At 39.9% G+C, this 16,847-nt stretch overlaps 1 protein-coding gene across 2 annotated transcripts in view; it reads left to right on the plus strand.

Annotated features, from left to right (window-relative positions):
* Positions 1–8,600: 8,600 nt before the first annotated feature.
* The window catches only part of LOC141942359 (macrophage mannose receptor 1-like), a 66,021-nt gene continuing 57,774 nt past the window's right edge, over positions 8,601–16,847 (plus strand). Inside the window, exons 1-3 of one of the 2 annotated variants that reach the window (XM_074865406.1) lie at positions 8,601–9,074; positions 12,982–13,383; positions 14,867–15,040. In XM_074865406.1, the coding sequence (XP_074721507.1) occupies positions 9,014–9,074; positions 12,982–13,383; positions 14,867–15,040 (637 nt within the window). In that variant the 5' untranslated portion in view covers positions 8,601–9,013. The remainder of the gene's footprint in view (positions 9,075–12,981; positions 13,384–14,866; positions 15,041–16,847) is intronic. The other variant, XM_074865416.1, reaches the window with a different exon arrangement.

The raw sequence follows: 16,847 nt of genomic DNA on the forward strand, positions 1-16,847 counted from the left end.
AATCTCAGACATTCTTAGGAAAGACAAACCCAGTACATTTATGAGCAAAATGCAGGGTGAGCTGTAGTGGGGCAGAAGGCCATCTTGCAGTTCTGGTGCTGGCCTAAAGGGAAGTCACTGGGAGGGATGGGCAGTCTGTTCTGGCACAGCAGAACTGAGGCATGGAAATTTTATTCTGTTCTACAGGAAACATTACCAAAAGAAAAATCCTGCTGTTGAAATAAGAATGAGATGTAACAATGTTCTGCGAAATAAAACTTCATTTTTTCTCCTACTATACTGAAAATACAATAATGTGTACTCAGTGACTTAGTTTACATAATACTTTATAATATTTTAGTTTTACTGAGTTAATTTTCTGATGCAAAAAGATTTTTAAATTCTGCAAAAATGGTGAAAAATATTCCAGTCAGCACAGGCTTAAGGAGTTCACTAAAGAAGACAGAAGGTTTGAACATTAAGTCATAGATGTAACTGCAATTCTCAATACCTGTAGGAAATTAGGTATATTTCTTTCCAAAAATCTAATATTCTGCCCATGGATAAAACCTATGCTATGGGTAACACTTCATAAACTTGAGGTTAGCCTATGTTTAAACTTCTACAACAGTAATCTGTCTAATATTAGGGATAGTATTTTTTTTTTTAAAAATACACCTTGTTTTCACTCATATTATTGTTTAATTTCATGAATTAATATTCATGATGGCATAGACTTACTGGCATACTGATTGTTGGTGTAGACTTTTATATATAATAAGGAATATTGCAGTGTTGCTCAACTACTAGCCAGCAGAATAGTTGCCAAAAGAATGATTTAAAGATTTCTCAGGTATCCTCTTAATACTTATAGGAATGTCACAGTATACCTATTCCAGTGAGACAGGATCAAATCTGTGGTTAAAGAGTGTGGTTTATGATTTCATCCAAAATTAGATTATTTGAAGTAAAGTTAAAACAGAGAAACAAAGAAACCCCGAAAGAACCCTATTCTCTGCAACAAAAACCAACCCAGACTCTCTACCTCACAGTTACCTATTGATCCCATAACCTGCTCAGAAGTTTCTTCTTAAATACTGTCTCCTACTGATTTATTTCTGTCCTAAAAGATGACAGTTCTTGAAGGACCTCTGACAGCTCATGTCTATGGTTATATTTTGAGTTGATAGTGACAATGGATATGAAGACTGTTGTTTTTGAATTAAACTGTATTTTTTTGTGCTTGTACCGTGATATGGCAAACAGAAAAAACTGACAAACCAGCTCTATACTGTTTATCCTTTTAGCTTTCTCTATCATGTCTCAACTTTAGCCTTTCATTTCTAAAAAAATATTTCCTGGTAAGAAAGCCTCTTCATCCTTTATTAAGCACTGTTTCATCTGTGAACTGCCATATTTCTGCTGTGTCTTTTTGACCATGATATATAACTAGAACTAAGTGCACAGCTCAAAGGTAGTAACTGTTATCAGTATGTTATGGCATTACATTAATTTCAAGGTGTGCTCTGCTCAACTCCTACTTAATTCCAAATTTTGCTGACTTTTGACTCTGCAATAATATCCATGTAGTTGGATATTAGTATTCATGAAGAAAACTTAGAGACCATTGGTGTACTTGTAAAGTTATGAGGGGGATTAAAGATGTGTATTCATTTTGGTAATTAGGAAGCAGTCTTATCAAAAGACTTACCTAGATAAATGAGAAATGGCAGTCCAGAGCTTTATAATTGTCTCTTATGCAGATAACAGCACCATGGGTCCCACTGCTCTGGTTGTGTACAGCGCTTTGGCATGCAGAGCACTGTAATTAAAACAAAATTCCCCACAGTAATCACTTAGGATTGTTTTATTATTACCGAATGGGAGAGAAAACTGAATAGACTGAAGAGCAACCAGTGCTTACTACGGTGGCATTTCCTTTCTGCCACCTGGCTGAGGGGGATCTGTAGCATGGATTTCATGTTTGAGAGCAGTTCTGTTCTGGGAGCGAACTAAGCTACTTTACCTCCTGAATCAGTGGTGAGCTATTTTCTTCCTGTACAACAGATACCTGCCATAGCTTGTAGGCAGATGCTAGAGAAATGAAGTTAATCCCATTTGCTTTATACTGGTCAACTGAAAGGTAAAAAAGGTAATTAAAAAAGTTTTTTTTTTAAAAAAAGAAAAGCATGTAGGACTTGACAATAAAGTCTTGAGGTGGTGCCTTGAGAAAAACAAAATTGTTATTCAGATTTAATATTTATTCTATTGCTCTACTTAGCACAATGATGTATGTATCCTGTTCAGGAATGCAGAGCCAGGCTCAAGTCAGGTAAGACTGGACACCTGAGGTGTTTGTGGAAGGGTATGGAATCCAAATTGCTCCTCTCTTTCTCTCCTCTGACAGCAAAGGGACGTTAGAATGATTGTACTGCTGTCTAGGGAGTTGTGTAGGTGGGTTGAACACATTTGGGTATTTAGAGGAGATTATTTTGTGGGATTTAAGGTAATTACAGAACAATAATCTGCTTTCTTAGCAGTACTTTGCCTTTTTTTTTTTTTCCTCACCAGTGGTCAAAATTTCTTGTTGAGATAATGGTATTGTAAAACCAGTGTTGAACTGGATCCTACTTATGCACTGTTTTGTTCACTGTTCCTATTAACTGTCTCATTTCTATGTGCTTGCAGAAGTCAACAGGATGAGTTTAAGCCTTGCAAAGCAAGAGATGAGATGAAAAAGGGCTGAAAGTTTTCATAACCCTTCTTTCTACTAGCCGAAGGATGGAGGAAATGTGCCTGATTCAGCCTTAGCTACATTTGAAATCAGCTCTGGTGACTGTTGGTCAGCATCCATAGATTCGTGTCTTGGCTTTTTTAGTTCACATGCAAAGGTACTATAATTTTTCCTCAATTTGATAGTTGCATTTAGTTTGTCTGTCACTGAAAATTCTTAAAGAAATTTCAAGGTATCTGTCCATTTTCTGTGATAATGTACAGAATAGTAAAGTTCTTGAAATGATCTTAAAAAATCATGTTTTAGGCTGTGTCTGTTGTGGTTTAACCCCAGCTGGCAGCTAAGCCCCATGCAGCCGCTTGCTCACTCCCCTGCAATGGGATGGGGGAGTGAATTAGAGGGGTAAAAGTGAGAAAACTTGTGGGTTGAGATAAAGACAGTTAAATAGCTAAAGCAAAAAGCTGCATGAACAAGCAAAGCAAAATAAGGAATTCATTCACTACTTCCCATCAGCAGACAGGTGTTCAGCTACTTCCCAAGGAAAGTGAGGCCTTGGGAAGACAGATGTCGTAACTCCAACTGTCCCCCCTTCCTACTCCTCCTTTCCCCAGCTTTTATTGCCGAGCATGACATCATACAATGTGGAATATCCCTTTGGTCAGTTAGGGTCAGCTGGCCCAGCTGTGTCCCCTCCCAACTTCTTGCCCACCCCCAGCCAACTTGCTATCGGGGCAGCACGAGAAGCAGAAAAGGCCTTGACGCTGTGCAAGCACTGTTCAGCAATGACTAAAACATCACTGTGTTATCAACACTGTTTTGGTCATAAATCCAAAACATAGTACCATCTGAACTGTTATGAGGAAAATTAACTCCATCCCAGCCAAAACCAGTATGGTGTCTAACTTTAATTAGCTCTTCACAACAATACAATCTTCTTGAAAGCTAACTCTCCAAAATCATTCAATAGTGTGAAAATGTTGTTTAAATACTCTAGGACAACTAATGAAATGCTGAAATGTTTATAGGCTTCCATTATGGGTAACCCACTGTAGCACCAAAAAAGCCTTACTTGGTTGCATATAAACTATCTCACCGTTCACAGAATAAGAGCGTGATGTCTGTATCAAGAGAGGAAGCATTTACATGTTGTGATGTCAAGCATTTAAGAAAAAACACTGAGAAAAATTAAGCTAGGGAGAAGTCATCAGCCATCTTCCACTGCAGAACTTCCAAACCTTGGTGTCTTAATGCTGAAAGGCTTCATGATGATCATGGAAGAAATCTTTCAATACAAAAATCTTTCTTTGGTATCTTTGGATTCTGTTTATACTAGGTGTTATTTCTTGGTGGGTGGATAGAAAGTGGCCCCGTTTATGGCTATATTCCTCCCTGTCCCTAAGCAGAATATCTTTACTTTCCAGATTATTCTCTGAAAGGTATATATCTTACAAAGTTGCCGGTTTTGAGATTAAAAAAATCATGTATATGTTAAACTGGTGTCTTGTCTAAGGAGAAGTCCTTTCATTAAAAGAAAGTAAGTGTTGGCTGTGTTCACCAAATAGCCCCTAACATAATATGCTAATTTTAAAATGTGAACATCTGTATTTTATAAGAAACAGTCCCCAGCCCACAATCCAATATCTAGCTGTATTTCTGAAACATGACATGGTAGAAGACCATGGCAAAATCAAATTAGAACTGATAAAAGGCACATGATAGGATCTATGTAGGCACACTGCATGTTCTACATCCATGGATCTTCTCTCCTTTGCCACCTGAGACTCCGCTGATGGCAGAAAGCAGAAACTTTCTAGAATTTCTTCACTTGTTCTGAGCATCTGAAAACTTTGGGCTGTATTTACTGTGGCTTTCAACTATGCAGGTGACACTCATTTGTAGCTGTAAGCAACCAGAAATGCAAGAGCAGGGACATTTCTCTTTATTTTCATAATGCAGGTCAAGCATAAACTGAACATGAAATGTTAGAAATCGTGAGAGTATACATACATTCCTAACAGCCATATATATTTACGAAGCAATTAAAGCATATGCAAGGAACAGTGACATTCCTGCTTTGTAGTAAAGGCATAACATTGGAATTTTTAATGTTTTTTAAATTTAATGCACAGATAGAAGATTGCATTAATTGAATCTAAAGTGAATATTGCACATAATATTAATGGTATCCTCAAGGGACTTTTACTAGGTAAAGGTTCTCTGCTGACAGATATCAGAGCCTTGATTGTTCTCCTTCCTAAAACTTGTTATTATATTTTGTTTTTAGAAATCAGAAACCTCAAAATCAATTTTTGAATAACATTTCAGAGGAATCTGATTTGCATAAAAAGGAAATATTGACTTTGCCAATTCCTATTTTTTTCCGCTTCTCAATTATAGACTTGTTTATATAGCTTCTTAATACAGAATTGTGATAATAGTGAGGATATACATGATGTGCATTTTGTTCTTGAGTGTGTTTATTATATATAACCATGCAAACATTAGAAATGTATAGAAAACTACTGAATGCCATCTGAGAGATACAGGTTCCCACATGAAACATCAAAAAACATCTTGGATGCAAATGTGAAAGAATGGATAATAATCCAGTTGTTTTGCTTCAACACAAACAAAATAGGCATATTATGTTTCAGGTCTGGATATGATTTCATTTAGACTGAATTTTCCATCTTCCTGTTGACTGTCAATCAAGGGCCACTGTGACTTCAGGGTTTCAGGGTATTTTGCCAGGAAGAGTCACCAGTTGCAAGTACTGCATGGGCCAGAAGCAGAGAGGGTCCGACCTGTTTCAGAGGAATTTATGCCTTTCTGTTCCAAATGTAAATGGCAGCTGGCTTGCTACCCAGAGAGATGAAAACATATGTCTTTCTAGGGCATGTATCCTGTCATTAGTTATTTAGCAGATTGGACTTCTGGTAACTATTTGCCTACAAATCGCTATAGCCTGAGACTTTGCTGAATCCCTTTGTCTCAAAAGAGAGAACATCTTTTCCTTGGACTGTATCAGATCAGAATATACAATTTATGTATTTGTGTAATGATTCCCAAAGAGCAAGCCAGATCCAGACATAACTGTTGAGGAGTATGCTGCAGACAAGACATGGAGGCTACGTGAATAAGTGCATTGAGACCTGTGATGCTCTAGACAGGGTGTATATATAAATATACACATATATATACACACACCACACTCAAAATGGCTTTGAAGTGGCAGTATCTCTAGTGTGTGCAAGGGACAATGAGAAAAGGCAGTTTTCAGATCAGAGAGGGAGCTAATCTGGCAAGGCACATATCTCAAGAAAGGCTGGAATACTTGTCTTGGAAGTAACTCTTCTGATGGCTCATTTTCATTGGAAGGGACCTCTGGAAGTCACCTAGTATGACCCTTTCCCCAAAGCAGGGCTAACTTGAACTTTAGATCAGGTTACTCAACTCCTTGTCCAGTTCAGTTTTGAGAATCTCCAAGAATGGCCTAATACAGTTCCTTCTGTCACTTCAGAGCATAGCTCATTCCTGGTACAGCCACTGATTGCTGAATAGGTGTAACTACTCATCTACTTGCTTCCATGTTTCTGCCTATTTCTGTGACACACATACACACATAAGTTATGTGCAGCCCTCTTTGCTATGTGAATCATCTGGGTTTAATCCAAAGACTTTTGTGGTGGTTGTACTTACTTACATTGAGACTGAACTTCACAGTGTTTCCCTTCTCTGTTTATCTTGGGCCAAAACACCATGAATTCCCAAACCTTCAGATAAATAACATTATTCTGTTGGGGCAGCAGCATTATTCTCCATCTTCTGACTTGTTCCTTCACAGAATCACAGAATCATTCAGGTTGGAAAAGACCCTTGGGATCATCGAGTCCAACCATCAGCCCTACTCTACAAAGTTCTCCCCTACACCACATCCCCCAACATTTCATCTAAACGACCCTTAAACACATCCAGGGATGGTGACTCCACCACCTCCCTGGGCAGCCTATTCCACTGTCTGACCACTCCTTCTGTGAAAAATTTTTTCCTAATATCCAGTCTAAACCTCCCCTGTTGGAGTTTAAAGCCGTTCCCCCTTGTTCTGTCACTAATCACCTGTGAGAAGAGACCAGCACCAACCTCTCTACAATGTCCTTTCAGGTAGGTGTAGAGAATGATGAGGTCTCTCCTCAGCCTTCTCTTCCTCAAACTGAACAGTCCCAGCTCCTTCAATTGCTCCTCATAGGATTTATTCTCCAGGCCCTTCACCAGCTTTGTTGCCCTCCTCTGCACTCATTCCAGCACCTTGATATCTCTCTCATATTGAGGTGCCCAAAACTGGACACAATACTCAAGGTGTGAGTGTGCTTCCTTCTAGCACTAGATGCTTTCCTGGGCTTTCAGGTGTTGCCAACTCCTAATAAAATAAATCTGTAAACAAATATTAATGTGGTTTAGGAAAATATTTTTTCTTCTACCTCTAAAGACACTTTTCATACATGCTTTGAATGCCTGAATCTTTTGAAGGTGATGGTGTTAGAATATGGAGGAATTCTTCATTTCTGAATTGTACTATGATTATGTGAGTTAGTTATAATCTCAGTGTAAGCACTCAGATCTTTTAGTTGTTCAGCATAAAGGCCATTGCAAATAGCAAATAATAAATATCTGCCATATACTGCAGCAAGAGATGAAGTTTCCCAGATGAGAATTCATCAACATCATGATACAGAGCATCGCTGATTATGGCTGAAATACTTCCCACCTCCTGTCCCCAGGTCAGGCTGTTCCTGATGTTCATGTGGGTCCACAGATGAGAGAAATAATGAAGCACTTCCTCTTCATTCCCCACATGTAGTCCACAGCAGGGCCCAGCACAGCAGAAGTGCCTGGCTAGAATCCCTTCAGTGTTAACAGGAGTTTCATCGTTGACTTCAAATGAGCTTGGACTTCATCTCCGTTATTTCTTCCCCTCTAATAATATTGTCAAAGTACCTTCTCACTATGCCTTTTCTTCCATACTAATCTCACATTGGTGTTTCCCAGACACTCAGAACTTCCAGCAAGGAGGGTTTTGAAGATCTTCAGTACTTACCAGAGATTTCTGAGTGTGTGACAGTACAGGTAGAGCTGCTGTGTACAACATGCCTACAAACCTACACATGGTAGGTTTGATGCTTTGGAAATTCATGTATGCTCAGTAAACCCCGCACGTTAAAAAAGCCGCTATATGTAAAACAGCAGTAAGACTGATGTTCTCAATCCCTTTGGGACCCTTCAGACCGTATATTGATAACAGCCCCTAAGCAATAACATGCTACTCCCCACAAAAAAGCACACAGAGAAGTCTCCTAACCAGCACCCCAAGAAGCCGTAAAAACCTGAAGGCAGACTGTGCTCTAAAGGCACCTTTTTAGAAAGATTATCTATTTCCACGTCGGTGCTTCAGTTTATGAAAACCCAGTTAGCAAGCAAGGTTCTGTTTTTCTCACGTTCCGGTTCACGAGGAAGATTTGAATCCTGTTAACAACAGATATAGCCACCACAGTCAGAAGAATCATTTTATTTGAGCTCAAACAATGCTTCGTTAGAGTTTTTAAGCCGGGGCGTCCCCTCCGGCTCTTCCTTCCCACCCCAGGGCACAGGCTGCGCCGCCCGCCCCGGCCCCGGCCCCGGCCGCCTCCCCGCGTTCCTCTCCCCGGCGGTCGTTGGAGCAACCTGCTCGCAAGTGGGGGAGGAGTGATGGGGGGGCGGCGGGGGGCAACCCAAATCCCGGTTTCCCAAAAGTAGGTCTCTCCTACTTCTGCAGTCCTCGCTTTCAGGAGAAACCCGGTCGCTCGAGCGGGCGTTTTGTTGGAGACTTGGGTTCACCCCAGAGAGAAGGGGGTGTGGGGGATGTCCTGCTCCCTCAGCGCGCGTTTGGCTAATTTTCTTGGAAAACAAACCACTGACCCACATGCAACCCTGACAGGGTGGCAAAGGGGATGAAAAAAAAGAACCATCACCACAACGACAACAACAAAAAGACAGCCCTCCTCTCAGCTATCACCACTTTATCACCTGCATGTGCCTGGAAGGAGGCTCTTCCCTCCGCTGAGGGAAAAAAAGCTTAGGAAAGCAAAGTTTGAACAGCGAATTCCTGTTATTTCAAAACGCCCCATGTGACAGGATATTTCCTTATCATTTCGAGCCCAGAGCTTTTCCCTGATCCACCAGCCCTTCACAAGTGCGGAGGACTTGCCCGGCGGGAAGCCCTCTCTCTCTCCTCAGCGCCGGGGCGCCTCGGGCGAAGCCGCGGCGATGGCTCCCTCCCTGCTCCTGCTTCTCCTCGTACTTCCCCTCCGGGTTTTTCCTCTGCTGGGTAAGTGTCCGCAGGGGCTGTGCGGGTTAAGACATAACGAGAAAAGAGCAGGGTCGCGGCGGGCACCGAGCCCAGCCTGACCCGAGGCTTGAGGATGGGGAGGGGGGATGGAGGGGGACGGACGAACCGACCGACAGTTCGTGCAGGTGGAGAAGACCGCGGCCATTTTAACCCCCTCAGTGCTGCCTGAGGGGGAGCCTCGATGCGGCGGGGTGCTACTGCCTCCCCTCGGGCCCTCCTTCAGCCTCCCACCCCAACTGCCTCCCCCTCCTTGCCTGCACCCTGAAGTGCCCGGTGGGCGAAGCTGCCCAATGAGGTGGCCTTTTGGGTGCCCGTGGCGTTGTGGGTGCCAAACAGGGCTGTCATGGGCAGTGCCTCAGTTTCCCCCATCACTCCGGAGACTCAGTCCCTGATCAGTTTAACACCATCACCCAGCTTTCCCTCAAATACCTCCTCACTGCCGAGGCCTGGTGTTGGGGCTCCCTATGGTCTGTGATGGGCCTGGGGACCTGCTTTTGACAGATAGCTTTCATGGGGGGATGTTAAGGTAGCTGAGGTATTGACAGGGATTAGAGCTGTGAAAACAGGTGAAAGCTGTGTTTCTTTGTGACACCTGAAGCTTTCACATGCTTGCTCTGAGAATTACAGTGATTTCAGGCGCACGGCTATTTTTCAGTGAAAGTTTTGCATCTGCCCTTCCTGAAAGCCTCTCAGCATCCTCCACTCTCACGTTTCAGGTCTACTGAAGCAAAACTTCATAACACTGCCATGTAACATTTCTTGCTTTGTGTAATTAGCAGCAATCATTGTAGGCCATCTGGTAATCGAGAATCTGTGTGGAGAAGACAGTCAGCCTACCTGCTTGCTGTCTCATTGCTCCCCCTCTCTTGCCTCTGGCTTTTGGCATGCTCTTCTGGTGCTCTCCATTAGTGTTTGACACTGGTAGCGCTTCATTGGCTTCACGAGTTACTTCTTGATTTATACTTGCATAATCTGTGATAGTTTGTAAATTCTGCAGAGTATGAAGCTACCTTGGCATACTGGAAGACTCTACTGTGGAAAAGATAATTGACCAGTGAGATTTTACAGTATTTGGCACAATTCTTCAGATATAAGCTGAGGTCAGAGATAGGCAAATAGTCACAGTGTGGTGGATGAAGAAAAATGAAAGCCTGTGAGAAAAATTCTATTAGCATCTACTTGGGACATTTGAGGGAAAAGATGCTAGATCTCCCTGAATAGGTTACACCAGTGAGGTAAGTTGGTTCCTATGCCTGGCATGCTCCTATGCATTTTAAGGAACCTCCTTGCAGGAGTAATTTTCAAAATATAGATTACTCTGTTAGAAAGTGGTGTGATTCAAAGTACCAAGACTGTGGTACTCATGATCATGCTGTGGTGGACCTTTAAGTGTATTGCCTACAGCTTATCTATAGTGAAGAATGGCACCCTGTTATGGGAGCTCTATAACAAATGTTGCTACAAAACAGTGAAACACAGTTAATGGTTATATGAGTAATTCTGCTCAGCCCATTTTACAGATACAACTCATCATGTTGACAGGAGTGCTATCAGGTGTTTACAGAGAAGAGCTGGCAAGTCATAGAAAGTGTTGCACAAATACCTGGCTTGTTTAATATTCTTCTATACTATCTAATAACTCACATGGAAAGTGTTGTATAGGAATCCCCTTTGGCGTCCAAGCAGGCAGAAAAAATACAGAAATAAAGCTGTAAACTAGAGCAATACAGGACCGTGCTACAGGTCTGCTGTATGGTCATGGATGAGACAGGAGCAACTCTGAGGGGAAGGAAATCCTGCAACTACAGTCTCAGCCACAGTTGCTCCTGCATCCTGCCACCTCCTGTGCTGTCCTCCTGTTTTGGTGCCATCTTATTTTCAATGCCTGCTTGGCTGTGTTGGCCCTTTAGCTGCTTACCTAGGTATTATTCCCTGTCAGAGCACTGCATGTGCTGGGGCCCTTGTATAAGCAGCTGTGTTGCATTTACACACTAACACTTTGTAAAGGTACAGTCAGAATAGCACAGGACCAAAGATTTGTCTTTTTTTTTTTTTTTTTTTTTTTTTCCTCTCCACTAGCCAGACCTATTTGTTCAGTTTTCTAATCTTGTTTCTGAAGCCAAAACTCCACACCCTTTCAGGCTTGGGTGTAACAATCCAGGCTTTTGACTTTGGGGTACCTTTTTCATGTGTATAGCATCCTCTTTTTAACACCATAAACTGCATAAAATAAGGAATGTTATTTTAGGCCACAAATACAATTGTAACAGTTTGGAAGATCAGGCAGTGTTTTCCACGCATATGAAAATGTCTGACATCTCTTTTACCCAGAAATTTTAAATAAGATTTCAGGAAAAAGAATGTTGCAAGCATTGCATGTATCAGTTTACAATAACATTATGCTAAATGGTAATAGAAAAGCAGAATAAAAAAAGTTATCACCAGCAGTGATAATTATACATTTCCTTGTATTGTCTGTGAGTAAAACAGATTGGCAAAAGGCAACAATTTCTGTCTTCAGTGCTCATCAGTTTTACACTACTTCCCAGTGAGTTGGAAGTCAAAGGACAGGAGAAGGAAACTGAGCCATGGATGAGATAAGTCTAGGTCAGCTCTTTCTCTGAGAGAGAGGTTATTTGTTCCTAGGTTGTTCTTCTGCAAAAAAGTATGATCATTTCCACGTTGGAGCCTCAGCAGAGAAGGGAAAATTTTCTGTGGTTAACCTGTATTCCCCTTAAATATTTCTCTATTATAGAATTTGTTTAATTTGGTAATCATACACTAAAATAAATAATGTTTTAATTAGTTTCAATCCCCAGAGTCACATAAATTAGTATTTATCTTTCCTGGCTTGTAGTCCAGTTAAAATACAGTTTTAAGACCTTGTGCATCCTGTTACGTTATGAAATCTAATATCAGAGAGAACTATTAAGTTACTGTGCTAAAATGTATCTCAAGGGAATCAGAGAGGAGAAATTCTCAGTCTTTGGGCAAGACCAGCTCATAGTGCATCCAAACATAAGAAATGCTAAAAACTTTTCTAGTGGTTACAATTTTGAAATAAACCTTGAATACATGAAAATGCATGCTGTGAAGCACTATTTACTGAGAGGGAGAAATAACTTTGGGAGCTATGAAGAGCCTGGTGGATCTTCATAAGTCATTAAGAGGCATACCTGATGATGGCAAATTCCACTGTTGTCAGTATTTCATTCATTCATTCATAATGGAGAAAGGTAAGAAAAGAGAAAGAAATCACTGATGACTGCAGTTGAGTGAAAAATGAATATGCTGTTGTAGCCCTACAAGTAGGTTGTGTATAAAGCTTAAAAGAATATCCTTCCCCTCAGTTAAGACTTTAAGGATTTTAGCAGAGTTTACGGGAACAGAACTCCCCACTGTAGGGAAACGAAGCCTGAAGAACTTAGCACCTCTTGTCATCCTCACGCCTGGGAGCCCAAATCAAGGAGCCAGTACTGCCGGAGTGCTCAGTGTCAGGATCTGCAGTGTACAGTGTGCGGTGTGCATGCTCCCTTTTTTCTGTAACTCCCATGGGTGCAGCTTGAAATGATACCATGAGTGTATTTTTCCTCTTTAGTTTAACCCACGCTTTAGAGCTATGGGAGAGACTAGATCTGCATCTCTGCTGCCTTGCACTTTTGAGTGTAGATGCTTCCACTGACACAAAATGGTTGAAATGAAACATCCGAACTAGTTGCATTCTACAGTCATCTTAACAGGTGTGGGCCACGGGAGTAGTGCACTTTCTTTTGCTGAACAGGTGATGAGATTTTAACCCCAAGAGTAGTGTCTGGATTCATATTTCATTTAGATAATAGGTAAGATTACTTCAAACCAAATGATTCCAGTGTTTTTTGTCTTCCAGATACTAGCATCTTCTTAATATATAATGAAGATCACAAGCGCTGTGTACTGGCTCAAAGTTCTAATTCAGTGACTACTGCTCCTTGTGTTCAAGAAAATGAGTCACAAAAATTCAGGTGGGTCTCAGATCACCAGCTTATGAGCATAGCATTCAAATTGTGCTTGGGAGTGCCTTCGAAGAAAGACTGGGTTCCGGTCACTCTGTATCCTTGTGACAAGGCTAGTGAACTTCAGCGATGGGAATGCAGAAATGAGACTCTCTTTGCAATCCAAGGGGAAGATTTGTTTTTCAACTATGGAAACAGACAGGAAAGGAATATTATGCTGTACAAGGGATCTGGTTTATGGAGTAGGTGGAAAGTCTACGGAACCACAGACGATCTGTGTTCTCGAGGCTATGAAGGTAAAGTTCTGTAAATTAATTTCTGTATTTCAAACTCATTTCTATATGCATCTAATTGAAATATTTAGAAGTGTAGGAGAATTTCCTTCTCTTTAATGATCAGTGAGTGTGATTTCTGGTGAAATCAGCAATACCTGAGTATGTGTTTTATGTTTTCTGGGGGCTTCATTTTGCTTTTTGGTCAAAGTTGTTGAAATTCTGATAGATAGTTAACCATGCATGGTAGTGATTCATTTGGAGAGGGGAAAAAAAGCCTGTGGTTATTCAGAATGTGTGTAACTATTATACAACAGTTAATGATAGCTTTTTCTATTTACATGTGTACAGAAAGAGGTAGTGTAAGTGTTACATTAGTCTGTTGATTATGTTTTTTTTTTTCCTTGGGAAGCAAGTATTATTTATGCTGTAAGGATTTAGTTAACTCCTGATATCTTTAGCTCCAGTATATTGAAGACACCTTCCTACGTGTTTAAAGTGAGTCTCAGAGTTGGTGCTGATGTGCTAGACAAAGAAATAAGATATTTTAAATAGTTAAATTTGAAAAAGTTATGTACAATACATACATACATACGTACATACATATATACATATATTTATGATAAGTATCTAGGAATACGTTTGGCTTCCCATTAAGTATTCTTTGATAAACAGAAATGGTCACAGAGGGAAGTATGGATGCATTTTCTGTGGTTTACACAATGGCTGATTACAGCACTCGTCTTTGGTCTAAAGCCAGAATAAAAGAACCCTAGCAAAGTAAATCATGTGAAGGGAGGCAGGGTGGAGATGGAGTGATGGCCTGCCATTCCTTCCATCTTTGTTTTCTAGCAGCTCTGTGAGTGACCTTGTTATGTCACCTTTCTAGCAGTCCCTGTCAAGTAAGTGTTCCTCTGTATGGCCTCCCATCAATGCGTGTACATTGTATGTGCACATACAGAAAACTGCTTTAGTTACTTTTGATAAGTTTCATTGAGTCAGGTTTCTGGTGAAACAAAAATTATCTTTAGATGCCAATGAAATTTTATTTGAGCATAGTATATAGGAATCATTCTCTGGTATATATCTTTCAAGTTTCTATGTATGTGCTCTTCCCAGTCTAAAATGGTGAGCAATTGAGTGGGTTATTGACAGAAGAATCAGCAGCTGTTTGTGCTTAAAAAGAAAATTGCTTCACTGTGTGGATTTTATACTTTTGATTCTTATGCATGTAAAATTTAGCATGCAAATATACTTGTCTTGGCAGTTTCAGTCAGTGGTTTCCTTAAGTAATAAAAATTTGTCTCATTATGGGCACGGGTATCAGTTTAGAGCTAGAGAGGAAAATTATCAATATCCCATTTCTAGTACAGTTTGTATACCAAACTAGCAAGCTCTCTGCTTGCTATCATATGCTATAATATGATCATAAAACTGAACTTATATATATATATATATCCCATGCTTATTATTGCTTATATGTTTTTAAATTGTTGTGTCTCCTTAGATACCTACACGGTGAAAGGAAATGCCAATGGAGCACCTTGTGTATTCCCTTTTAAGTTTGGTGATAAATGGTATGCTGACTGCACAGATGCTGGCAGATCAGATGGCTGGTTCTGGTGTGGAACCACTTCAGACTTTGACGTTGACAAGATATATGGATTTTGCCCATTGAAATGTAAGTTTTGTATGTTCATGATTCTGCTGTGCTGTTATTCTGCTGCCTGGAAATATTGGTGTCCTTATCATGTGCTTTACTGTACAAATACAGTTTGAAATGATGCATTTTTCCATCTCCATTCAGCATGCTATCCTTTGAGGAACTACTTAAATATGCAAATATAGGGCTCAGCATAAAAAAAAAAAAGACCAACTACATCCAGGTGAAAGTGTGTTAATCATATGCTGGAATTTGTAATTACACCATTTACTTAAATGGAAAGTTAATTAGATGTAAAGATGTTACATTAGTATATGCAAAAGGCCATGTAGAAATTTGTGCAGCAGAATTGAAAGCTAGAATATATCTTAATTGAAAATTAATACTACTTTGTAGAATGAGTTGCCTTTTAAACATGGTGGAGTTTACATGAACTTTTTACTAAGTCCCAGAATTTTCCAAATCTGTGTGCTGTGCTGTAGTTCTGTATTTAAAAATCAATGAGAAGTATTAATATTCTAAATTGCCTGGTTTGAGTATAGCTAGAGTTTCAACTGTAGTATTATGAATATATAGAACTTTCTTTAGAAATGTTGATATTACTTTAAGTAAACTGGAGTAATATGCTTGTATGTATTTGAATTCTTTTAAATTTGAGAAAAGTTTCCCTAAACATCCGTAAAATATGTAGTAAGCATTTTGTCTGCAGGCTGCTGCTTTTTCTGTCATGCTGAGAGAGGTAGCACTTCTCCCTCCTTTCTTCTTTATTACTGTGTTTTGCTGTAAAGCTCCAGCTGACCGCAGTCAGAGCTAAGGAGAAAAATATGTCTTTCCTTTGATGTGAAGAAAACAGTTTGGGTTGATCTAAGTGGTTTGATGATGAAATATTAGTGTCCTTGCCTGATTTCCATGAATGTTGCATTCATTATTTCAGACAAATAAAAATTGCAATTTTTTCTATGCCAGTATTATTTCAAGATATTAAAAACATGTTGGGAATATCAATCCCTTAATACAGCACATGCAAGATCAATTTAAGAATACTAGCTGTCTAGTGTTCTCTGAGTATAGAAAATAGAAGGCATCATTAAAATTTTGTTTAATTCTTTGGCATAATTCAAGGAAATCCATTCAGATGGCTGTGATTGTTTTTGGAAAAAGCTGCTTTATGCTGATTGCTTGCATGTTTCCTTCCTGATTCTTCAGTACTGGTTATAAAATATTCAAGTTTGGGTCATGTATTTTAATGAGAGACAGGCTGCAGTAGCAGAAGTTTTAGTCAGCCCTATGAAAGAGGAATACCTTAATAAACTTCAACAGCCCCTTTAAACATAGAACATTTAAGTCTTTGTATGTTTAAGTTTATTTAATCAGAATAAAATGTTGTCGTTTCTTAAACTGTCTGGGGAGCAAAGGTGCTGATATGAAAATGTATGATGCAAACTATTACAGCTGTTCATGCCGGGATCTGGACATAGAGTGAAATTATCAGGATTGAACCAGTCACTTTTTTTCACTGTGAGCAAAACCCGCTCAAATATTCTCCAAAATGAAGAGGGCATAAGACTATACCTATAACAGACATTACGCTCAATAGAGGGGTAGAAATTTGGCCAGTGAAGGTAGCATAACTGTCAGTATGACCCTTTATTTGGTGCTTCACAAAGAGATGCTGATACAGTGACAGTAGAAACTTAAATCCCACAGGAAGAAACTAAGTGTTGCTACATCACACAGTTTTTAGTAGCCTAGGAAATACTGGTTCTTTGCAGGTAACACTGTGTCTTTTTGAGCAGTGTATTGCTGTGCAATATAAAAGTAGGTG

The sequence above is a fragment of the Strix uralensis genome, chromosome 1, assembly GCF_047716275.1.
Source record: "Strix uralensis isolate ZFMK-TIS-50842 chromosome 1, bStrUra1, whole genome shotgun sequence".
NCBI lineage: Eukaryota > Metazoa > Chordata > Aves > Strigiformes > Strigidae > Strix > Strix uralensis.